Genomic DNA, 25,387 nt, shown 5'->3' with positions numbered 1-25,387 from the left:
AATTTAGAATCTTAACCCGTGGACCACACCTATCTTTTTGCATATTTACTTTGAAATTGACGCTGTGCTGACCTATTACCGTACTCAAAGATCAATGTAATACTTCCCTCCCATGTTGCCCTCCATTTTTTCTTCCATCCATGTGCCTATCTAAGAGTCTCTTAAATGTCACTGATGTACCTGCCTCTACCATCACCCCTGGCAGCACATTTCAAGCACTCCCCACTCGTGTAAAAAGAAAATATTAAAAAATCTTCCTCTGACATCCCCCACCCCCACACTTTTCTCCAGTCACCTTAAAATTGTGCCCTCTTATATTGGCCATTTCCACCATGGAAAATGTCTCTGTCTGTCCACCCTAATTATGCCTCTTATCATCTGGTGCATCTTTATCAAGTCACCTCTCATACTTCTTCACTCCAAAGAGAAAAGCCCTAGCTCACCCAACCTTTCCTTATGACATGCTCTCTATTATAGGCCGCATCTGGTAAATCTCCTCTGCACCCCCTCTAAAGCTTTACTTGAAATTTTTTGTACAGAGATTTCAGCTTGGGTTTATAGTTAATACTTTTGGTTAATTGTCATGCCTGTAATCCTTAAAAGAAAAGATTTTAAAGATATCCGTGGAATCGTGCTCCAATTTTGGTGTTAGTCCACTTGGTGCTTTGTAAGAATTGTGATGACATTTAGATATTTTTTCCTCCTTTGTCAGATCTAAGAGTAGATTTCTTTTCTTTCTGACTGCCTGGATCTTAAATAAGGAAACACCATTATGGCATTCGACCTTATTAATTGCTGTGATTACTCTGCTGAAATACTTAATACTGATTGCAATCTCATCCTGTTCTCTTTACATTCAAATTTTCTGTTTAAAATGTTGCAAAATTAGAAGTGCAGTTTTCCAAGATTTTTAAAAATCCATTTCCTGTTTGGCGTGGCTCAGTCCTGTGCTCCCTTGAGAATCAAAGAAATGCTGGAACTGTTATAGTGTGGGAGGCCTATTTGCTCTGCCAGGTCCCAGAGACTTAGCAATATGCATTATTGTTTATGTGCTTTTCCAATTGCGTCTTGAGGGCAACAAAACAGAAATACTCAAAGAACTAAGCCTGTCAAGCAGTATTTGTGGAAGGAGAAACCAATCAATATTTTGGGCCCATGACCCCTCTCAGAATGGGTGGAAGGTTTAGAGTTCTCAAAGCAGAGTTGGGCAGGAAGATTAGATTAGATTCAACTTTATTGTCATTATGCCGACTAAAGATACAAAGCCAATGAAATGCAATTAGCATCTGACCAGAAGTGCAAAAGAATAGTATTATTTACAAAATAACTGCAAATAAAAAGTAAGTACTACAGCATACAAATATAAAAGTACTGAGACAGTCCAATATGGGTGCAATACTGCTTAGCGCTGTGATGTGAGGTTCAGCAGGGTCACAGCCTCAGGGAAGAAGCTCTTCCTGTGCCTGCTGGTGCGGGAGTGGAGGCTCCTGTAGCGCCTACCGGGTGGGAGGAGAGTAAAAAGTCCATGGTTAGGGTGAGATGCATCCTTGATAATGCTTTTCACCCTGCCCAGGCAGTGTTTATGGTAGATGTTCTCAATGGTGGGCGATTGGGTGTTGATAATCCGCTGGGCAGTTTTCACCACCCGCTGGAATGCTTTGCGGTCCGATATGGGACAATTGCCATACCACACTGAGATGCAGTTGGTGAGTATGCTCTCAATGGTACAGTGGTTAAAGTCCGTCTGTATCCTGGGACAGGAGTGAGCTTTCTTGATGCTCTGTAGGAAATAAAGGCGCTGTTGCACCTTTTTGATCAGGATGGAGGAGTTCAGGGACCTGGTGAGATCATCGAAAATGTGGACACCAAGGAATTTGAAGCTTGATACACGCTCCACTACAACTCCGTTGATGTAGATGGGGACATGAGTGTGGCTCCTAGCATGCCTGAAGTCCACAATGATCTCCTTGGTCTTCTGGGTGTTGAGGGCCAGGTTGTTGTTGGCACACCACGCGGCCAGGTGCTGGACCTCGTCCCTGTAGGCCGTCTCATCATCCCCTCTGATCAGGCCAACCACCATGGTGTTGTCTGCGAATTTGATTATAGAGTTAGAACCGTGTACAGGAACGCAGTCGTGGGTGAAAAGGGAGTACAGAAGGGGGCTCAGCATACAGCCTTGAGGTGTAAACCAAAAAAAAATCGTATAGAGCAACACACTCAAAATGCCAGAGGAACTTGGGACTGGAAAGGAAGGTGGGACAAGCCAAAATGAGGTGGTAGGAGGAGGGGAAGGAGGACAAGCTGGAAAGTGATAGGTGAAGCCAGATGGGTGGGGAATTTAAGTAAGAAGCTGGAAGGTGATAGATTATGTGCAGTGCCATAAGACATGGGCAGTCATGGTCTCGTGACCATAATTCTTCTTGGCAAATTCTTCTTAGCAATGTCTTTACAAGTCGGGTGACCCCAATCCTTCTCAATACTCTTCAGAGATTGTCTGCTTGGCGTCAGTGGTTGCATAACCATGACTTGTGATATACACCAGTTAACCATCCACCACCTGCTCCCATGTGACCCTGATCCGTGGGGCCAAGCAGATGCTACACCTTGCCCAAGGCTAGTGGAAGGCAAGGAGTGCCTTACACTTCCTTTGGTAGAGACTTATTTACACCCCACCACCCAAGGCGATAGGTGATAAAGGTAAAAAAGGCTGGAGAAGAAGAACTCTGTTAGGTGAGGAGAGTGGACCGTGGGGGGGGAAGGAAGGAGAAAGGGCACCAGGGGAAGGTGATAGGTGAGGAGAAGAGATGAAGTAAGAGGGGAGGCAGAGTGGGGAATGCAAGAAGGTGGAACGGGGAGAGAATACGACTGGAAGTTAGAGCAATCTAAGTTCATGCCATTAGGTTGGAGGCTACCCAGATGGGATATTTGTTGTTTCTCCAAGCTGAGGAACAGCTTATGGCAGTAGAGGAGGTCATAGAACAACATGTTGGGATATGAACGGGGATTGGAATAAAAATGGTTGGCCACAAGGACATCTTGTTTTTTGCAGATGAGTGAAGGTGCTCGTTGGGTCTCGCCAATGTAGAAGAGGCCGCATTAGGAATACAGGATACTGTGGATGACCCCAACAGATTCGCAGGTGAAGTGTTGCCTCACCTGGGAGGACTGTTTGGGTCCCTGAATGGAGATGAGGGAAGAGGTGAATGGGCAGGTGTAACACCTCTGCCACTTGCAGGGATGTGTGCCAGGAGGGACAAACGAACAAGGGAATCACAAGGAGAGATCCCTGCGGAAAGCAGAGAGTGATGAGGAGGTAAAGATGTTTTTGCCAAGTGGCTGAGGAAGTGGTGCAAGGGGCAGGGTTTCAAATTTCTGAATCATTGGGATCTCTTCTGGGGAATGTATGATCTGTACAAAAAGGACAGGTTACTCCTAAACCCCAGGGGGGGCCAATATCCTTGTGGGCAGGTTTGTTAGCGGTGTTGGGGAAGGTATTTGTTAGGGGATGAGTGGGTACTGGAGTGATAGGGCTGAAGATGGGGCAGTTATAATCCAATTTGATACAGTGTGTCGTGAAACTAAAGAAAGACATGCAGAAATGCTTGTGAAATATGGGGACAATCGAAAAAGGTGACAAGTACAGTACTGGAAGTCTTATACTTGACTGCACACAGTATATGGAATAATGTAGATCTTGTAGCGCAGTTTGAGATTGGCATATATAACATTGTGTGTATCACTGAGTCGTGTCTAAAAGAAGATTGTATTTGGGAACCTGATATCCAAAGAACAATCTATACCTGCCATTTTAATAAAAGGCCAGGCAGGTTGGCAGAGCGGGTGGGTAGGCTCTTGTGGTTTAAAAAAAAATGAAATCAAATCCTTAGAAAGAGGTGACATAGGATTGGAAGATGTTGAATCTTTGTGTGTAGACTTAAGGAACTGCAAATGGAAAAACTTCCTTAATGGGAGTTGTATACAGGTCAGGATGTGGAATATAAATGTAGTCACGTGGAACTTCAATATGCAGGTAGATTGGGAAAATCATGTTGGTGCTGGATCCCAAGAGAGGGAATTTCTGCAATGCCTTTTAGAGCAGGTTGTGTTTGAGCCCACCAGAAAAAAGGCATTTCTGGGTTGGGGTGTCGTGTAATGAACCATATTTGATTAGGGAGCTTAAGGTAAAGGAACCCTCAGGAAGAGGAGATGATATTTTAGAATTCACCCTGCAGTTTGAGAGGGAAAAGCTAAAGTATGTATCAATATAGTCAGATGTATCAATATTACAGTGGAGTGAAGGGAATTACAGAGACATGTTAGAGGAGTTGGCCAAAGTTAATTGGAAGGGGGCACTAGCAGGAGTGACCTAGAACAGCAATGGCTAGAGTTTTGGAAGGTGCAGGATAGCTTAAACCCGAAGGTGAACTATTGCAAAGGGAGAATGAGGCAATTGTGGCTAACAAGGGAAGTCAAAGACAGCATGAAAGGAAAAAGGAAAGCATGTAATGCAGCAAAAATTAGTAGAAAATTAGAGGATTGGGAAGTTTTTAAAAACAAGCAGAAAGCATCTAAAAAGCCATAAAGATTAAATATGAAGGTAGTCCAAAGTCCCGCAGTCCAAAGACATACCAGGTAGGTAAATTGATTATTGCATTGTTCCCATGGTTAAGTTGGGGTAAAATCAGTGTTGCTGGGATAGCATGGCTTGAAGAGCCAGAAGTGACTCTGTGCTCTATCACTAAATAAAATGAAGCTAAAAATGGGATTGAGGGGGGATCATAAATCAGCCATGATGGAATAGCAAAGCAGAGAGCAGACTCAATGGGTCGAATGGCTTAATTCTACTCCCATATTTTATGATCCTCTGGCTTGTAAATTGGTTTTACAGGGTAGTTGTATGTAATATCTTTTTTTTTGACGTGCATTCTCTCACTTGTGGAAAGTGGAGGCAGAGAGATCAAGTAAAGGAAACTATCTCCCCCTTGCACTAAACAAATAAAAATTCACAGGCTCAGTTGCCATCAGGGTCACACTGTAGAAATATGAGCTCAAACTTGCAATATAGAAATGAGAACAGATTGTTTTGCTGAGACAATAGTGAATTTGTAGAATACCCAATTTGGATATTAAATGAAATTGAGGGACATGGAGTTAGTACAGTTGCTATGTTTAACAGTCATTTGGACAGATATAAATAGGAAGGCATTAGAGTTTTATGGGCCAAATGCAGACAAATGGGACTAGCTCAGAGAGGCACCCTGATTGGCACAGTTAATTGGGCCAAAGGACCATTTTCCTGTGTCTGATAGTTTAGCTCCATGATTAAGTTCTACTGAGATAACAGATGAACCGTGATCTAATCAAATGGTGAGGAGGTGTGAGGGAACCTTTTAGCCGTATTCCTTTTCTCATAGGCTGTTCCTTGTTGGTAATCTTGTTCTTCCTCTCCATATGGATTGTTGCTTTGCACTCTAATGACTCTAGGTTTTAATGTTTTGTTATTTGCGATTTGAGCTTTTGTCCTACCAGACCCTTTTGAACATGGGTGTTTTGTAACAGAGATGTGGATGGTGAATAGACCAATCGAGCTCTACTGCACAGAAACAGGCCTTTTGACCCATCTTGTCCATACTGAACCATTACTCTACCTAGTCCCTTCGGCCTGTACCTGCACCTTAGCCCTCCCATCCATGTACCTAAGTAAACTTCTAAATCTTGCAAGTGAACCCACATCCATCACCTCTGCTGGCAGCTTGTTCCACACTCGCACCACGTACCCCCTCATGTACCCCTTAAAATGTTACCTTTCAACCTCTCGTTCCAGCTCACCTAACATCCGGAAGAAGTCTGCTTGCACATACCTAATCTGGACTCCTCAAATTTTGTGAACCTCTATCAAATCTCCCCTCTTTCTCCTGTGCTCAAGAGGAAAAAAAGTTCCTAACTTATTCAACCTTTCTCCATAACATAGGTCCTCAAGTTCCAGCAACATCCTTGTAAATAATCTCAGTACTTTCCTATCTTGATCTCTTTCCTGTAGGTCAGTGACCAGAACTACACAATGTTTGCTTTTTAAGGTGATTTTAATTCTCCTTCGAAACAAAAGTGATGGCAGCTGAGTAATGTTGTTTAATATAGTGATTTTTGAACTTATCAATTTTCAAACAATTATGGGTTAGAATGGAAATTATTTAGTTTAATGGTTATGGCTATTTTCTGCACCTCATTTAACTAATGCATTAATAAAGGGATAAAACTGTTTCAGTAGGAATTCCTTTTCTTGAGAGAGAACTGACAACTCGGCTTCTTAAAGACATTTTCTTTAATGATTTGGAAATCATGTCTGCACATAAAGTGGTGAGAGTAATTGAATATAAAATAAGTGAAACACAAAATGTTCCAAAACAATGATTGAAAAACATGTAGAGGGAATGCAAAAAAGGAAAAGCATATAGGCGGGTGCGAATGTAGAGCAGAGGCAGCAAAAGGCAAACAACATAAGGGGTTGTTAAAGCAGCTAAGTTAATGAAAGGATGAGGAAAATGAGACATTCCACCCCACATGCTCAAGTATATGATTAAAGAAATACCAATTTTTTTTTTCCCCAGACATGTTTCGGCATATCAACTTGTACTTCAAAATGAAAATAATTTGCTGCTGTGAAATGCCTCATTCTGAAAATGAGCATTTTGAGATAGTCCACTGTATTTTGTCATGTAGGCTTGCAGAAATTTATTATTGTCTGCATATTGTAGTATGGAAATTGGCCAACAGATTCAACAAGCCAATATTAATGACTCATGCTTTACGTGCTTTACTCACTTTACTCATGCTGCCTGAACATGAAGTGTTGTTACATTGTGATTCCGTTAGTTTGTATCAGTACAAGGCCCTTGTTGAAGTCATAAATGATCCAAGTTCTTGCCAGTACTAAATCTATTAAATTCCTTTGTCGTGAAATCATATTTATGATTGACTTATATTATCTGTGGAAGTGAAATGTCTGATATAAATATATAAATTGAGTCATTTTACTCTTGCATTTAGGTGATCAGGCACGAAATTTCTTTCTTCAGTCTGGATTGCCTCCACCTGTTCTTGCACAGATATGGTAAGTCCATTTGTTTCCTAAAATTATGTATTTAAGCAAAAGAATTGTTTTGATTTAGCAATGAAAGAGCACTATGCTTTGAACGAGGTGCCTAGAACTTAAGAATGCAATTTATTATCACTGACTTATGACATGAAGTTTATTGTTTTGCAGCAGCAGTACAATGCAAAGACATAGAATTACCATAAATTATAAAAATACTGCAAAATGGTGCTTATGCACCATTCAGAATTCTGGTGGAGGCAAATAAGCTGTTTGAGTTGTTGATTATGGGTCTTCAGGCTTCTGTACCTCCTCTTCGATGGTACTGTAGTAATGGCATCAGAGCACGTCCTGAATGGTGAAGGTGTTTAGTGGCGGATGCTGTCTTTTGGAGGCATAACATTTAAAGGGAAACTGCAGGTTGCATATTACAGAAATAACAGTTCAAAAGATGAATATCTAATAGTTTTATGAGTTGTCTGCAAAACATCACTATATATCACCAGCACTGTCTTGGTTGTAGACTGAAAAGTTACAGAAAGTGGTGGATACAGCTCACTCCATCGTAGACAAAGCCCTTGCCACCATTAAGTGCATTTACAAGGAGCACTGCCATCAAGTGTTATCCACCATCGAGAACCTCCACCATCCAGGCCATGTTCACTTCTTGCTACTGCCATTGGGCAGGAGGTACAAAAGCCAAAGGCCCCATACCATGAGGTTCAGGAACAGTTATTACCCTATAACCATCAGGCTTTGAACTGGAGTGGATAATTTCACTTGCCTCAACTCTGAACTGATTCTACAACCTATGGACTCACCTACAACATCCTTACTTGTTCTTAGTGTTATTTATTTTTCACTTGCACAATTTGTTTTGCTTTGTACATTGGTTGTCAGTCATTGTTGATGTATAGTTTTTCGTAAATTCTGGGTATTTCTTACTTTCCTTTAAGTATCTGCAAGAAAATGAACTTCAAAGTTGTATATGGTAGCATATAGGTATGATAATAAATTTACTCTGACTTTGACATATCTTGAAGATGTCCTCAATGATGGTGAGGGTGGTTCCTTCAATTGGAGCTGGCTGAGTACACTTTTGCCTTTTAAGTATATTAGTTGCTTTTTAGTTGACAAGCTGACATACAATTATTATTATTATTGTTATTATTATTTTCAAATTATTATTTGGTTTGGAAATACAATTTGCATTGAGAATGGGGTGACTTAGAATTGAAGTGTGTAGGAATTTCTCAGGGGCTGATGATTCTCTGGAATTGTATTCCCAAATGCTGTGGAGGCTAGACACAGGCACTATCTAAAGGGATGATTATAGATTTTTGAAAAACCAGGGAATTGAGAGTTGTGAAGATGATGGTGCCAGAGAACAATGCGACCAAAGGTGATTTCCTTCAGACAGTTCATGAAACAACTTATGTTACTACTTCTTTCAAATATGATTCAATGACTGTTTCAATTACTTTGTGGTTTGTTGTTTTTTATTCTGTGTTTTTCGCTTGTTTTATCGTGTTTGTGCAATTTGTTCTTTTTCTTTTATGGGCTGGGTGTTTGATGTTTTCTTTGAACGGGTTCCGTGATGTTCCTTTGTTTCGTGGCCGTGGAAAGGCGAATCTCAGGATTGTATACTGCGTACATACTTTCATAATAAGTGTACTTCAAATCTTTAATGCAATCAAACGAAGTCACAGTAATTTTTGATAAGATAAATGATACTTGACATATTTGTCGATTCTCCCCAGGATATTATTGAGTGTTGGAATGCCCTGCAATTGCTTCTGTTTTGTGTTTTATATGCAAGTCATCATACCAATCAACAAATCTACAATAGAGCCCACTTCAGTGCAGATTTGTGTCAAACATGTCATTGCTCAACAACTTTTCTTTGTCTATCTCACCACATTATTGCAGAGTGTTTTTAAAAAAATTGCCCTTTTTTTGTTTTCATGAAAGTAATCTTCAAATCACAATAGGAAACTGACCCGCCTACAGGGTCAATAGTGATGCAATAGTACACTAATAATACTTGTGCATACTTGGAGGTCAAGCTCCAAAACCTCATTGGTGTACTCCAGCACACACCTGAAGGTGGGTATTAAATTCAACATTCATAATGGAGACGGTCTTCTCTGCACATCTGCCTGTACTGCACCACACTGTCCTCCCCCAATAAGTCTTCACTCCAAGGTCCTGTTAAACATAGTCCTCTTGCCTTATCTCCAAAGGCATCCCTTATGAAGTAAGACATCATTGATGAAATTTGCTATCACTTTCAGTGCCTTAGTTGAGAAAAAGGGTATTTAAAGATCAGTATCACGACTTTGACATAAAACTAGTGATCTACTAGGTAGTTGTGATCTGTGGTTTATTTCCCCATCTGTGCTATCCACTATAGACATATTGTTCAATAGTGTAATTTTTTTTTGTGGTTGCTGAACAGGATGAATAACTCGAGGTTGTTTAGTTATAAATTGCAGTTCCCAAGAAAGCTCTGAGAATCTATTGGGATTCTTAGTGGCTGCATTACTAGGAACACATGTACACCTTGCTACTGTAAATACCTAATTAGCCAATCATATGGCAGCAACTCAATACATAAAAGCATGCAGGCATGGTCAAGAGGTTCATTTGTTGTACACACCAGGCAGCAAATGGGGAAGAAATGTGATCTAAGTGACTTTGACTGCAGAATGACTGTTGGTGCCAGACAGGCTGGTTTGAGTATCTCAGAAACTTCTGATCTCCTGAGATTTTCATGCACAACAGTTTCTGGAGTTTACAGAGGATGACGCAAAAAGAAAAACAAAAATCATTCAGTGAGTTGCAGTGAGTGAAAAAGCCTTGTTAATGAGCGAGGTCAGAGTAGAATGGCCAGACTGGTTCAAGCTGACAGGAAGGTAACATTAACTCAAATAACTACACAATTCAACAGTGGTGTGCAGAAGAACATCTCTGAACACACAATACATTGAACCTTGAAGTGGATGGGCTACAGAGGAAGAAGACCACAAACATACACTCAGTAGCTACTTTATTAGGTACAGGAGGTATGCAATAAAGTGACCACTGTGTATATTTTCATTACAGTTTTTTAATATGACGGTTGCACTTCAAAGGCTACAGGCTCTCTGATTTGTGGATTTCAAACTGAAATAAACCTCACTGATGCATTAGACCAACTCTTAAAGGCTGTCTAACAGTTCTCAAGTTTTAGATAGTGGCTTGTGTTTGGATGGAATGCTTTGACCCAGCTACAAGAAGTGTATAATTACAAAATGAACAGATGTTTTAATGGTGATGAATAGGATGGTTTGAATATCTCAGAAACTGCTGATCTCCTGAGATTTTCATGCACAATGATCTCTGGAGTTTACAGAGGGTGGTGCGATAAACAAAGAACATCCAGTGAGCAGAAGTTTTGTGCTGTAAACACCTGGTTAATGAGGGAGGTCTGAGGAGAATGGTCAAACTGATTCAGGCAGACAGTAACTCAGATAACCAAGCATTACAGCAGTGGTGTGCAGAAGAGCATCTTTGAATGCACAGCATGTTGAACCTTGAAGTGAATGGTCCACAGCAGTGGAAGACCATGAACATACAGGAGGTAGCTAATAAAGTGGCCACTGAATATAACTGTAGTAGCAAGTGCTTCATGAATGGTCAATCAAGTTACTGGCAAACACTCAGTTGTGATTGTTATTATTTGTTTGCCTCCGCAGGGCTCTGGCTGACATGAATAATGACGGAAAGATGGATCAAATGGAGTTCTCTATAGCCATGAAATTGATCAAGCTAAAACTACAGGGTCATCAGCTTCCCTCGTCACTGCCTCCCATCATGAAACAAGTACCAATGGCTGTTCCAACAACACCAGCATTTGGTTAGATCTACATTCTTCTACTGAACACTTAGTTTTATTTATCCTGATTGTTATTGACTTAAGTAACTCAATTTTGAAAGCTCTGCTGTTATGTTTTGCTGCCTGTTGTTCACTGTTCGAGTGGCGGTTGTGTAATATTTTTTTCTCTTCTATCAAGGTATAGCCAGTGTTCCAGCTTTGTCCTCCATGGGTTCAGTAGCACCTTTGTCAATGGCGCCCATGCCAGTTGTGGGGATGTCACCACCACTGGTATCTTCTGTTCCTGCAGTTGGAGTCCCTGCGCTAGCCAATGGGACACCTTCTATGGTGCAGCCTATAGCTGCCTTTGCTCATCCGGGTGAGTATGTACTTTGATAATAAATAAATTTACTTTGAATTTTTGAACAAAAATGGGTAATTAAGTATGTAAGGATGAATTGGTTTTGACGATGACTTTTGTATATTCGAAGATAGAAAATGCAAAAACTTGTTTAGATCAAGCAATCCTGATGTCCTCTTTTCACTCCTGTTACCTTCTGATTTTGCCCCTCAATTCCTTTGGGAGGAGAGGGGTGGTCAGAATCTCACAGTAATTTATTGGATACTGAAAGGCCGAGATAGAGTGGACATGAGGAGAATATTTCCATTAGTAGGGCAGTCAAGGATCCAGGGGTACAGCCTCAAAGAGGGATGTTCCTTTTAAAATGAAGATGAGGCTGAATAGCCAGATGTTAGTGAACCTGAAATTTGTTGTCTGTGGTGACCAAGTCACTAGGTATATTGAAGAGATTGATAGGTTTTTGATTGGTTAAACGTTACAGAGAGAATGTAGGAGAATGGGATTGAAAATAAAATCAAGTCAAGTCACTTTTTGTTGTCATTTCGAGCATAACTGCTGGTACAGTACTCAGTAAAAACAGCATGATTGAATAACAGAGCAGACTTGCGGGCCAAATGTTCCAATTCTTCTGTATCTTAAATCTAGATCTGGTTGGCAGGGTGGAGATGTGCATCTACCAAAGGAGGTATAAGGCACTCCTTCCCTCTGCTAGCTTGCAAGGTATAGCACCTACTTAGCTCCTGATCACAGTCAGGTAAAGCCATGGGATCATTTGGTGGATAGTTGTATGAGGAGCTGGTGCATATCACAAGCTCTGGTTATGCGACTGCTGACGCCAGGCAAACAATTTCTGAAAAGTATTGACAATGACTGGGATTACCTGTCCTGTAATGACACTGCCCAGAAGAAAGCAATGGTAAACCACTTCTGTACAAAAATTTGCCAAGAAAGTCATGGTCATGGAAAGACCCTGATAGTCTACGTCATACAACACAGCACATAATAAACAAATGATCTCTTATGATTTTATTGTCTTCTCCAGAAATGTATCCAATTTTCTCTTGAAACAGTTGAAACTTCATTTTATTAGACTTGATAAGGTACTGCACAGCTATATTGCCCTTTGAGTGGGGAAATAAACCTGTCTGGTTTCCCTTAACTTTTTAACTTCAACCTATACCTGTTTGTGGATCCCTTGACATGATTGAGCAAGTGGTTTTTTGAACGAACTGATCTGTTAATAATACAGAGAGTATTATATTTTTCCCTGACTCTGTGTTGCTCAAATTGAAAATCAGCAACAAACCTTACTTCTGTTGTCAAAGCTTTTAATTTCTGATTTGTATTCACACACTTCTGAGGAATAATTAGATGACCAAAATGAAATAAGTTAACATAGATGCAAAGATATTGTGATTGAGGAAGAGTAACAAAATTTAGCTACAAAACTTTACAGAGGTTTAAAGGGACCTCTTGGCGAGTTTCCATTAACTAATTTTGTTTTTAAACAAGTCTAGTCTCTGTCACTAGTTATGCCTCTGCCAGAATATTACCACCTAAACTTTTAAGAAAGTATCATTGCTCTGAGTTGATATTGGGTAGATTTATCAGAATAATCAAGATATGTTGTAAGATTAGAGAAGCTGGAGTTCCCTTTATAACAGCAAAGTATAAGGTGAGAAATTTATTCTTCTTAACCCACCACTCCTGCTGAGGCATGGGCAACCAACAGCAGCTCAGCAGAGTCCTCTGTCCTGGGCCAGTCTTTCAAGGTGTAACCGTTTGAAGGTCCTTCCTTGCCCAGGGATGAGGCCTTTAGAGCTTCTACTGACATTTCTGTAAAGCTGTGTTTTATGGGATAGGGTTGCTAGCCCATTACCAATCCTCCTCCTCTCGCAGCTGGACTTGGGTCTGTCCATGGTGGAGTTACTTACAAATTTGCCATTTACTAATTTGATCTAGTGTCCTCTCATCTGTACCCCTGATTTGTTTTCCTTCATCCCAATTGGGAGAAGGGCACTTTTTCCCCCTCATTTTCCATATCAAACTTAATGTTTTAGTTCTCTTGGGAATAAATTTTGAGTCCATTGTTTGTAGCTCACTAAGAATTTGGACGTGATTTGTTACCCATTCTCATTGACCAGAGAGCTCAAACATCATGCTTTAGTGTGAATTTCATCAACTGTAAGAACAGGGATGCCACATGGAAGTGTTGCTCTGGGCACAGTAGTGTAGGAGAGGCCATGTACGAGTAACCTCCTGGGTGGCAAGCCAAGCAGTGGTACTGCGGTGATCTCTACACTTGGAGATGAGAGGCTATGGGAGATGCTTCACCTTCCTTAAGTGTGCAGGATGTCCAGTCCAGGACTCACCTGTCCCTTGTAACTCAATAGGTCTCCATTAGCTCAATCTTCTTTTCTGAATGCTTGAAATTTGGAATGAATAACTCTGCTCTATTTAATAATAATGAATCTGGTGTGCTAAGAATTGAACTTCATGTGAGAGCAGTGTTTAAGGAAAGAGGGATGAAATCTCAAAACACTTTGTGAAAGAAGGCAGAATATTGTCAAAGAAGGGAGTGGGCAATGATGTATATTAGGATTGGACAGACCAATTTAAAAATAATTTATTGAGGTTCCTGAAAACATGGGTTATACTATGCAGGGAACTTTGCACATGTTCTTGAAATTAATCTGCTTCCACTAGTGGTACCGGAAGAGGTGGTGGTGAAGGGAGAAAGAAATCAGAAGATGTACATTTGTGATCAGATCATAAAAATGGGTGGGGAGCGGGGGGAAGAGTTACCAAGGCAGGTGGTTTAAAAACACCAGAGGTATGAGAATACACAAAATGACTGTTATTCTTTAAATCCCACATAGGAGCCACATTGCCAAAGAGTTCTTCCTTCAGTCGTTCGGTATCAGTCTGTCAAGCAAATGGAACAAAACTACAAAAAGCACAGTCATTCGATATGGGAAATGTAAAGTGAGTTGTTCAATGAAATTTAAGTTTCATGTACACATAAAATGCTGGAGGGACTCAGCAGGTTAGGCAGCATCTATGGAAATTAATAAACCGTCAACGTTTTGGGCTAAAGCCCTTCTTCAGGACTCGAAAGGAAGGATGAAGAACCTGAATGAATATTATATCATAATGAAATGTTGAGTTTACTTATTTCCTTTTTTTATATGAATAAGTCTATATTAATTTGTTTATATTAATTTGTACATTCACAAGTGCACATTAAGATAATATAGAAAATAATTAGGCACTCAAATAGATGTCTGTGTGCAATTGTAATTCCACTCTATTAAACTAAAGATAATAGTTATTATAAAGATATTAATAATAGTGGTTGAATACTAATTCCATGTATCTCTTCTTGTCCAAAATTACACTAAATCTTTTCCTTTACTTGTGTTAATTCCACATTTTCCCAAAAAAAAGAGTAAACATTTGAGCCAAGGGTGCTTACACTAACACTACTATTATGTTGGTGAGACAAACAGTATAAACCATTTAGAGAGTCACCTAAAGTGTGCTCGCTCTGGGGTTATAAATTCAATCCATTTATTCCAAATTTGATAAAATTTTTCCTTTTGAATTCTCAGAGAGTAAGTCACCTTTTCCATTTTAAATATTTCCAAAATGATTTCATGCCAATCTTCTAATGTAGGTGATGTTGGATTTAGCCACTTTCTGGTGATTGGTTTCTTTCTTGCCGCTAAAAGGGCCTGCAGTAGCTTTATATCTTTCTTCTGTTCCAAAAACAATAGAGTCTCAAAGTTCAGAGATATCTGAGTCTTAAATACCTTAATTAATGTTCTGTGAATAATCTTATTTCTCTTAATTGGATTCAAAACCCCATTTACATTATAGGAAATTATTTTTACCAGTTCAATTTGCATTTTCTCTAATAGAAAAAAAACACTCTTCTAAACATACAGTAAGCAATTCTTCTTCAACAGTAAACCAGAACATAAAACCAAACGCTAGACATTTTTGAACATAGAACATTTGAAAATTTTTCCTAACTTCCAACATTGAGGCCTGAGCACCGACCTGCCTCAGTTCGGAGGGATAACCCCTGTCTCCAGTCTGTATTAGAGGGTCCTCCGCAGTGTGAACAGTCATAGGGAATTCTCTCCTTTTTATGTCTCGACCATATTGCTATCACTCAAGTTATTCCGTCTAGTTTATTTTCAATGATCAGCTTTCATTTTACCTTTAAGTACGATTTACTCTTTTCAGACATTTCTCAATTATTCTACACACTCTGTATGTTCGTATCTGAATACTTGCAGCTTTTCCTTATAGCTTGACTCTCTGGTTCGAGTGGAGCGTCCTCGCTGCACTGGCTGCCATATCCGCTGCCGAATCTCCTCCAGTAACAACTCCGGTTGGGTGATAACTTTTATGGGTAGTCCCTGAACCGCCAGATCCAACATTGCCCCTTCCACTGTAGCGTAGGTTTTGTCCCTTCATCGTAAAAGACTTGGCCAAGCTGGATACAGGGTCTGAAATGTGATGTTGTTTTCCTTCAGAACCCTCTGTGTTTCCGCGTGTTCCTTCCGTCTGGCAAGGATCCTGGTGCGTAATCGTGGTCTAAACTGATTTTACAGTTGCTCCACATAAGGCCTTTCTTTTGCCATGCCAGTTTAAGCACTTCTTCCTTCGTTCTGTAACTGAGAAATCTGACTAGAATTGATCTGGGCTGGGCATCTGCTGGAGGTAGCGGTGCCAATGCGCGGTGGGCCCTTTCTCTTCGTAGGTCTTTTGTGTCTGGTATTTCAAGGATCGCTCTAAACAGCTTCTCCACGAAAGGAATCACCAATCCCGGTTTACCTTCAGCTCCTTCGGGAACTCCATAGATCCTCACATTTTCCCTTCTTGACCAGCCTTCTTGGTCTATTAGCATCCACTGGAGCTGCTCTTGTAGCCTTAGCATTTCTCCTATCACTTCCTCTGTGTTTTGCAGCTTCTCCTCAGTCCCTACAATCCTCGTTTCAGCTTCGTCTAACCGCAGATTAGTTTTTCCTATTTTTCCTTTTATATCTTCCAGCTGTTTGTTGATATCTTGTTGGGAATCACAAACCTCTCTAAGAATCGAAATCAGATTCACCGATCCTTCCACATTATCTCTGTCCTGGCTAGCCGTGGGGGAGCTAGGTCCCTCGTCTTGCTGCGTCTGTTTATATCTATCAGCTTTCTGAGTGGACTTTTTATTCTTGTACTTAGACTCCATCCTTGCCCCTTTTATTGATATAGTTATGCAATACTAAATATTTGTCTAATTTGACCTTGGGGCAGTTTACGTTCTTTTTTGTCGAGAGACTTTTTCCTACGCTGCTGTTCCCTTGGTGACTTGGAAGTCCTCCGAGTTTACTCATTTCTATAGATGCTGCTGAGTTTATCCAGCAATTTGTGTATTTTACTCTGGTTTTCCAGCATCTGCAGAATTTCTCGCATTTAAAATTCTGTCCTTGCAGTGATGCACAGACCTCGATCAGGCAGAAGATACAAAAGCCTTGAAATATGTGTCACCAGGCTCAAGGACAGCTTCTATTCCATTATTGTTAGACTGTTGACTGGACGGCTTGTATGATAAGATGGAGTCTTGACCGCAGTGCCTTACCTGTTGATGTTAACCTTGATAACCTTGTTATGATCTTACACTTTATCACTTACCTGCATTGCACTTTTTCAGTAGATTTTACATGTTGTCTGCATTACTATTGTTTTACCTTGTACTAGTTTAATTCACTGAGTACTAATTTGCTCTGTATAAATAGTAAGTTTTTCATGATACCGTAGTACATTTTGACAATAATAAACCAATATGAGAACCAGTAGTTTTCTCCTTTAATTGCTGCTTTGTTCCATTTATTTTGTTTCAACTAATAGGCTGTTTCTGAGCATCTGGTATAAAATAGGTTGCAAGAATAATTGTCTTACTCTGTGTTTGTAGAGCGCATTGTCCAGCTTTCAGTTCTCGTACAATAATATGGTGGCTGGGATCATGACTTTCTGTGCAGTATACACAAAAGTACTTCCAGTATACACAAAATTTTCAAATAAAGTAGTCTCTTAGCAAGGACACTTTTTCTTTTTAAATTTTGTGATGCTGACTAATGGAGACATCTTTGTCAGAGTAAGATGAAATTTTTGGGACCAACTTAAATTGCATTGCATTATTTGAAATACCCAGATAACATACATGATCGCTTGCTAAAATAATATGAATTTTGACTTGTGACGAGCTTTACTTTTAAAGTTATTCTTGACAGTGCTTTCTTAGTGATAAACTTGATACAAGTTGAATACATTTTTCTGGGTGTCAGTTTTAATACAAGGCTCCCCACAAGGGTACACACACAAAATGCTGGAGGAACTTAGGTCAGGCAGCATCTCTGGAAGAGTGTAAACATTTGATATTTTGGGTCGAGACCCTTCTTCAGGACCTAGCCCAAAGCATTGACTGTTTACTCTTTTCCATAGATGCTGCCCGACCTACTAAGTTTCTCCAGCATTTATTTTGTGTGTGTGTGTGTGTGTGTGTGTGTGTGTGTGTTGCGCTTTGGATTTCCAGTATCTGCAGATTTTTCTTGTGTCTATGATTCCGCACAAAGGCGGAAGTAGAATTTATAAAATTATTTTCTTCATTTGGTCTATTCCAGTGTGCCACCCACAGCTGCTACTGTAGAATGGGCTGTTCCTCAATCATCCAGATTGAAATACAGGCAGCTCTTCAACAGCCATGATAAGACAATGAGTGGACATTTAACAGGTAAGTATTGGTAACTCATTCTTTTTGGTTTGTTCATTCATTAGCTTGCACATGGATTTGATTGCATTTTGCACAGAATTGTTAAAAATTATTTTCTTTTGTATACTATATTTACACTTAAGTATTTTTTTTACTGGAATGGAAAAGTAACAGCCAAATTTATCTTATTCCAGCTCCTTTTCACACCTTCAGCTTTGTGTGAGCTTAAATTCCGTTTTATTTGACTTGAAATATATTGTACTAAGCTTCATAATTTAGAAGTAAATTTGTTCTAAAAATTCTGATTCTGCCAACATGAGTTTCTGATTTTCAAATTATTTTGGAAATATTATTTATAATTCATTTTTGTTCCTTTTTCTATGTTATCCTTAAACTTTTTGTTTTGCAGTTGATATTTCTGTTTCTCTTTCTGCTTTATCTTCCCTTTACTATTATTTTACTTTTAGATTATGGTTAATAATAGCAACTGCAACACTATTTCCTCTCATGGGAATGGACATTGTAAGCCTACTCGTGTCATGGCCCAATGAGGATTTAAAGATATAGGATTAAACAGAAAAGATGGCTCCGATGGGAACAGAGTAAACGACAATTGGTTTGTTTTTGTTCATTTTGCAGGTCCGCAAGCAAGAACCATTTTAATGCAATCCAGTTTACCACAGGCTCAATTAGCATCTATCTGGTTAGTATTGTTATTATTCACAAATAATTTATTTCTGTAAAAGCCTGGGTTTAGTCAATGCTGATTACCTCTTCATAATTGGAGTAATTTTGTTATTTTGTATTAAAGATTGTTTGGCTGAATGCATGGTAGTTCAGAATGGCAGAATATAGAACTGTGACCTTCTGCTGCTTGTGCATTGAGCTTCCATTTTTAGCATTACTTTGGTAAGAAGGTAAAGATAAATGTGAGACAATTTCTCTGGGCTGGTTTTATCAATATTCTGAACCGAGAATTGTTAAAAATCTTGTTACACAAGAATAAAAAGTGAATAAGTGAATAAAATCACTTATTAGTCATCAAATTCATAGTATCAGCAAACTCATGGTTAAAGGGTTTTTGAGATTTTATTATAGCAGCCCATTTTTTTTTCCTCCAAAAATTCTCCTTCTGTAGGAATCTTTCTGATATAGACCAAGATGGAAAACTTACAGCAGAAGAATTCATTCTTGCAATGCACTTAATTGACATGGCCATGTCTGGGCAACCATTGCCTCCTGTCCTGACTCGAGAATTGATCCCACCTACATTCAGGTGAGTTGCCTATGAATTGCTAAACTAATACAACTTCTAGTCACATAATTATTCAATACAATAAGTGGATTTCACTTAGAATATTAAAAGTAACTCTCAGTTGAGAAAACCAATTCATGTGATTCATTTTGTAAACCAATTCATGTACAAAGGAGGTTCACAAAAATAATTCCAGGATTGAAATATGAAGAACGTTTGCCTCTGGGCCTGTATTCACTACAACTCAGAAGAATGAGGGGTGACCTAATTGAAATCTATCAAATGTTGAAAGTCCTTGAAGGAGTTGATTTACGAAAAGACGTTTCCTAAGGTGGGAGAGTCTAGGACCAGAAGACACAGCCTCAGAATAGAGGGGTGTCCTTTTAGAACGGTGGTGAGGAGGAATTTTTTTAGCCAGAAATCTGTGGAATTCATTGCCACAGGTGGCTGTGGAGGCCAAATCATTACGTATATTTAAGACAGAGGTTGATAGATTCTTGATTTGTCAGGGCATGAACGAATGTGAGGAGAAGGCAGGAGATTGGGGCTGAGAAGAAAAATGGATCAGCCATGTTGAAATAGCAGAGCAGACTCGATGTCTAAATGGCTTAATTCTGCTCCTTTATCTTTTGGTCTTATAATAAGCTTTGAATGTGTGTTAATGATGACTGGTGAGAACCAAGCAAGCTACTCTTGAACTGTTATTACTACTTTATGACAGAGTAACGTAGTGATTCATGGAGGCAACTGTTCATTTTTTTTTTTCCAGACAATCACTCAGAACTAAAAATGAATGAAAATCTGCAGCCTATTTTCTTTCCTTTGAGTACTTTTTGTTGGAATCTGAATTGAAGGTTCTGCACATCAAGTGTAGTGAATAGATAAAGTACAGTGAAAGCCCTCATAACCTCATCTAGTTCAATAGCAAAGAATGTAGTTACTGCAGTTATGCAATGTCATGCAAAAGGTGGCACTGCATAATGGCGGTAAATGTGTTAGGATATGCCTGACCTTCAGTTTCTTCATCGCCATAGCATGCCAAAAGAATTACAAGTGCATCCTTGAACTCTGATTTAGTATACTCCATTTAACCATCCAGTCAATTCCCCAAGGCTATATCTAAACTACTTATGCTATATTAAAGAACTGTGAATTTTGTTTTGCCCAAATATGTGTAAATTTATTTACCTTTTGCCAGTTGCATGAAATGAATTTAACTTAATTTAATACTTTGAGATCACTGGGATGTTACAGTCCAACAGTTCTGTTTGAATATTGCAGAAGAGGCAGGTCGGGTAGTGGAAAATCTCTGGGAAGCTCCTTGTCGATTGATCAAAGGGTACCTGAAGAACCACAAGAGGAGGAATCTGAAAAGAAGTTGCCTGGTAAGTACATTTAATTAGGCTGAAAAATAAAAAAGAGATACAAGGTCACTACACTACTTTAAGACCGTATGACATTGTGGGTTGAATTAGACCATTTGGCCCATCGAGTCTGCTCTGCCATTCCATCATGGCTGATTTAATATCCTTCTCAACCCCATTCCTCTGCCTTCTCCCCGTAGCCTTTGATGCCCTTACTAATCAAGAAATAGGGCTGTTTCCTAAGATGCAAGCAAAGGAGCTGTTGTTTAGCACCATCTTGGAATGGTGGAAAGCCGTGATGGAATGGTGAAGCAGACTCAGTGAGGCAAATGGCTTAAGTCTGCCCTTGGTTCTAATGGCTTTGTGTTCATGCAGTCTGGAAATGAGCTATTCAGCCCACCATCCCATACCAACGAGTCGATATTAATTCAGTCTTCCACACTTGTCTCATATCCTACACCAAAGCAATTCAAGTGCTTGTCTAGACACTCATTAAATGCCGACAACGATGTTGCTTCCATCACACTCCTAGTGGTGTATTCACTTAGCAGTCATCTTCATGGTGCTGTTCTGATGGACCTTGATTAATTGAAAATTTGATTTTGCCTATTGGACTAGTAGTAGTAGTTCTGATGATTGAGAGTAATTAGCAAGTAAACCAGGAAAATGTGCTAAACCCGTTTTGTACAGGTTTTTAATAATCTAGTGTATATATTTCTGGGACGTGAGGACTTTATTTCCTAGAGCATAGGAGAATGAGAGGAGATTTGATTGAGTTGTACAAAATTATGAAGGGTTAATGCAAGCAGACTTTTTCCACTAGAGGTCATAGGTGAAAGGTGAATTTTTCAGGGGAACATGAGGGGAATGATGGTGTGAAAGGAACTGCTAGTGGAAGTGGTGGATGTGGGTTCAATTTCAACATTTAAAAGAAATTTGGATAGTTGCACATTGAGAGGGGTCTGTAGGACTCTGATCCAGTGCAAATCAATGGGGCTGGCAGAATGATAGTTCGGTACAGACTAGACTATTTCTGTCCTCTAGTGTTATATGACTTAAAGGTCGGTGGAAGTTGATAAACTAACTTTTCAGATAGCTAAAGGGAAAAATGTGAAATATGAAGGGGAAAAGAAAGGGAGCAGGCTGAACAGGATAACTTGTTCAAAGACTTGGCACGATGCACCAGAGATTGTGGTCTATACTTGTGCTGGTGCCTGTGGTAAAATTGCTTAAAACGCAAAGGCATGTGAAATTTAGCTAACCATTTCCTGTCCAGAAAGTTTACTCTTGTTCCCCATTATCATTTAAATTGCACTTTCCATTATCTCTTCTCTTTTCAATCTAACTGGATAATGACTTAAGTCTGCTAAATAAACTGATAGATTTGAAATTTGGTTTCCTCAGTGATTTGTGACCTTTGCAGGACGAGCTTGGATCATAAATGCATTAAAAGGAACTGCAAGTGAATCTGTTTATTAGATTTGGCATGTTTTAATTTTGAAACAATTCTATATATTGACTGGAAAAGGCTCGATGTCATTGGCTGAAAAATGATTCTGTTCCTCTTGTTGCTTGTAAGACACCACCTCAACTTGCTTGGTATGTCATAATTGCAAAGAAAACAATTTTGTGAGTTGGTAGTAAAACTTTCACCTCCATCCAATCCAAAATGGTTACACACTTTGAAATTCTTTCTTAATCCAGTGGCAAGTGATTACTAAATAACTGACATCTCAAAATATTTCCAGGATGTTTACAGCTATAATTAATAGAATGGTTTGTAATGAGTTTCAGTTAAGGCATTAAAGTAAGGTAGATAATTTGTGTATCAAATAAAATGTCTTCAGAATCAGGTTTATTAGCACTCATGTATGTCATGAAACTTCTTGTTTTGCAGTGGCACAGTGCAAAATTATACATAAAATTACTATAAATTACAGAAAGAATTACAAAAAGAAAATAGTACAAAAAGACCTAAATAGTAAGTCAAGTTTAAAGTAGATTTATTATCGAAGTACTTGTATGTCACCATATCCAACCCTGAGATTCATTTTCTTGCGGGCATTAACCGTAATTACAAGAAATACAATAGAATGAATGAAAAACTGCCCCTAACAGGCCAGACAAACAATCAGTGTGCAAAGGACTACAAACTATGCAAATACTACAAGGGAAAAAAGCAATAAACGTCGAGAACTTGAGATGAAGAGTCCTTTAATGTGAGTTCATGGGTTATGGGAACATTTCAGTGATTGGGTGAGTTAAGCTATCCCACGTGGTTCAAGAGCCTGGTGGTTGAGGGGTAATAATTGTTCCTGAACCTGGTTGTTATGGCTCCTGTACAAACTTCCTGATGAGAATATGGCTTGGATGGTGGGGTTCCTTGATGATGGATGCTGTCTTCCTGTGACAGCACTCCATATAGATGTGCTCATCGGTAGGGAGGGCTTTACTAGTGATGGACTGGGTCGTATCCACTACATTTTGTAGGCATGTATTCATGGGCTCGTGGACCATTCAGGAATCTATGGAGGGAAAGAAACTGTTTCTAAGACACTGGCTTGCTGACTCAGGTTGTAACTACTATTATCAAAATAATTTCAATATTGCATGTAGTCACTTGTTTCCCTTTTCTATTAAACTGTCCCTTAACCGGATCTGCCTTGCAGTGACATTTGAGGACAAGAAACGTGAGAATTTTGAGCGAGGGAACCTCGAACTTGAAAAACGACGTCAGATTCTTCTGGAGCAGCAGCGAAAAGAACAAGAACGATTTGCCCAGTTGGAGCGAGCAGAGCAAGAACGTAAAGAGCGGGAGCGTCAAGAGCAAGAGAGGAAAAGACAGATGGAGTTAGAGAAACAGCTGGAGAAACAAAGGGAGTTTGAACGACAGAGGGAAGAAGAGAGAAGAAAAGAAATAGAAAGACGTGAGGTATACTTGAGTAGTGACATTTGTTAATCAAATTTAATTTATAAATTGCATATTTTGAAGATATAACTGTAGCACTAGAAATATTACAGTTTCACTTTGAAATCTATAATTATAGCCTGTTGTACTTAAGGCTATTATTATCTTGTTCACCTATCTATTGCTGCTGTGTCTAAATATTAATCCTGGTGCATTGTCTTATACTTTGCAATTATTTGCTGTGTTTGAAAATATTATTCACCAAGAATGCTTCTGAAAAGAAATATTTTGTATATTGTAAGAAATTGTGTAAAATTTGAGTCAAGTTTACTGTTGTCCTACTACTTTGTTCCAAAATTTGCGGTGTCGTTATTTTGGATTGTTCATATTGTTGAAGCAGATTATTGGGGCAAAATGGGATAGAGTTAAAAACTGTTTGCTATAAGCATGGTGTAGTGTCTAATGGTCACACAAGTGCCCATGACTTGCACTAGTTAGAAACTGGTCAGCAGCAGCCTCCTGTCCTGTCCCAATTAAGTGGCATAGTGTGGTGGGGGTAGGGATACATTTCTACCAAAGCAGGTGTAAGGTCCTTTCCGCCCCCCCCCCCCCCCCCCCCCCGGATGGCCACCCTTATGCAGGGTGTAGTACCTGTTTGGCTCCCTGATCAGCATCATGTGTAGCCATGGGAGCAGGTGGTGGATGGTCATATGAGCAGCTCGTACATATCACAAGTGCTGGTTATGCAACCACTGACAACAGTCATAATTTTTTAAGGTGCATATTAAGTGTATGAAGGACATTGCAAATCAATTTGATGTTAGGGCTCTTCCAGTCAGTGACTATGATATGTATCCAGGCACAATTCCCTGCAGTTTTAATTCATGCTGAAATTCCTTCTTAATGTGGATAAATATAAAATACTATTTGAAAACTTTATCTGCAGCTAATAAGGGCATGGGTTGTCACTGGCATGTCTAAAGGGGGAATATGTCTGGGATTGATTTATAACTGACATTTCCCATTCCATATACACTTAGAATCAGATTTTTTTTGACTACTTGTGTGTAAAGTCAATTCAGAGGATATTCATTCTAGTGCTCCAGTAAGTTGGTACCTCCCAAAACATGGTGCGCAATGAAACTGTTCCAGTTTTGCAATATCAGCTGATGGTTATGATGCTGACATTGAGCATTTTCCAGTGATGTTGTTCATTTCATTTCACAATGATATTATTTTGCCTGTAGGCAGCAAAACGTGAACTAGAAAGGCAGCGCCAACTAGAATGGGAGCGGAATCGTCGACAGGAACTCTTGAACCAACGAAACAAAGAACAAGAAGAAATTGTTGCTTTAAAAGCAAGGAAAAAGACCTTAGAATTTGAACTTGAAGCACTTGTGAGTTTGTATGTGAGGAAAGCTCTCTGTTATTTTGAAATAGATAAAATAACATATTGACACAAGTTTATCTTTTCAGAATGATAAAAAGAATCAGTTGGAAGGCAAGCTTCAAGACATCCGGTTTCGTGTTTCTACGCAGAGACATGAAATTGAGCATACAAATCAGACAAGGGAATTGAGGATTTCAGAAATTACACATCTACAGCAACAATTACAGGTCAGTTGTCAGTTCCAATGTGAGTTGTCATTATCCTTTTCAGGGTAAAGGTCTTCAGCGTTGATGGTTTCTGGTAAACTGAAAAGATTTACTCAGCTAAAAACCTAAGTCTTCATAAGTTTTCTAAGTATTCAGGATCAGAAAACTGTACATGCATGATAAATACA

At 39.3% G+C, this 25,387-nt stretch overlaps 1 protein-coding gene across 7 annotated transcripts in view; it reads left to right on the top strand.

Annotated features, from left to right (window-relative positions):
* itsn1 (intersectin 1 (SH3 domain protein)) overlaps positions 1-25,387 on the top strand; it is a 234,291-nt gene that overhangs the window by 65,712 nt on the left and 143,192 nt on the right. For all 7 annotated transcript variants that reach the window (XR_011886265.1, XM_072259915.1, XM_072259914.1 and 4 more), the window contains 11 exons: positions 7,048-7,111; positions 10,831-10,991; positions 11,149-11,328; positions 14,190-14,295; positions 17,988-18,097; positions 18,716-18,779; positions 19,215-19,352; positions 20,613-20,716; positions 23,365-23,627; positions 24,851-25,000; positions 25,080-25,220. Coding sequence is in view for 6 of the 7 variants with exons in the window: in XM_072259915.1 (XP_072116016.1) it covers positions 7,048-7,111; positions 10,831-10,991; positions 11,149-11,328; positions 14,190-14,295; positions 17,988-18,097; positions 18,716-18,779; positions 19,215-19,352; positions 20,613-20,716; positions 23,365-23,627; positions 24,851-25,000; positions 25,080-25,220 (1,481 nt within the window). In the remaining variant the exon portion in view is untranslated. The remainder of the gene's footprint in view (positions 1-7,047; positions 7,112-10,830; positions 10,992-11,148; positions 11,329-14,189; positions 14,296-17,987; positions 18,098-18,715; positions 18,780-19,214; positions 19,353-20,612; positions 20,717-23,364; positions 23,628-24,850; positions 25,001-25,079; positions 25,221-25,387) is intronic.

The sequence above is a fragment of the Mobula birostris genome, chromosome 6, assembly GCF_030028105.1.
Source record: "Mobula birostris isolate sMobBir1 chromosome 6, sMobBir1.hap1, whole genome shotgun sequence".
Lineage (NCBI taxonomy): Eukaryota > Metazoa > Chordata > Chondrichthyes > Myliobatiformes > Myliobatidae > Mobula > Mobula birostris.
This window is presented reverse-complemented; position numbering and strand designations above follow the sequence as displayed.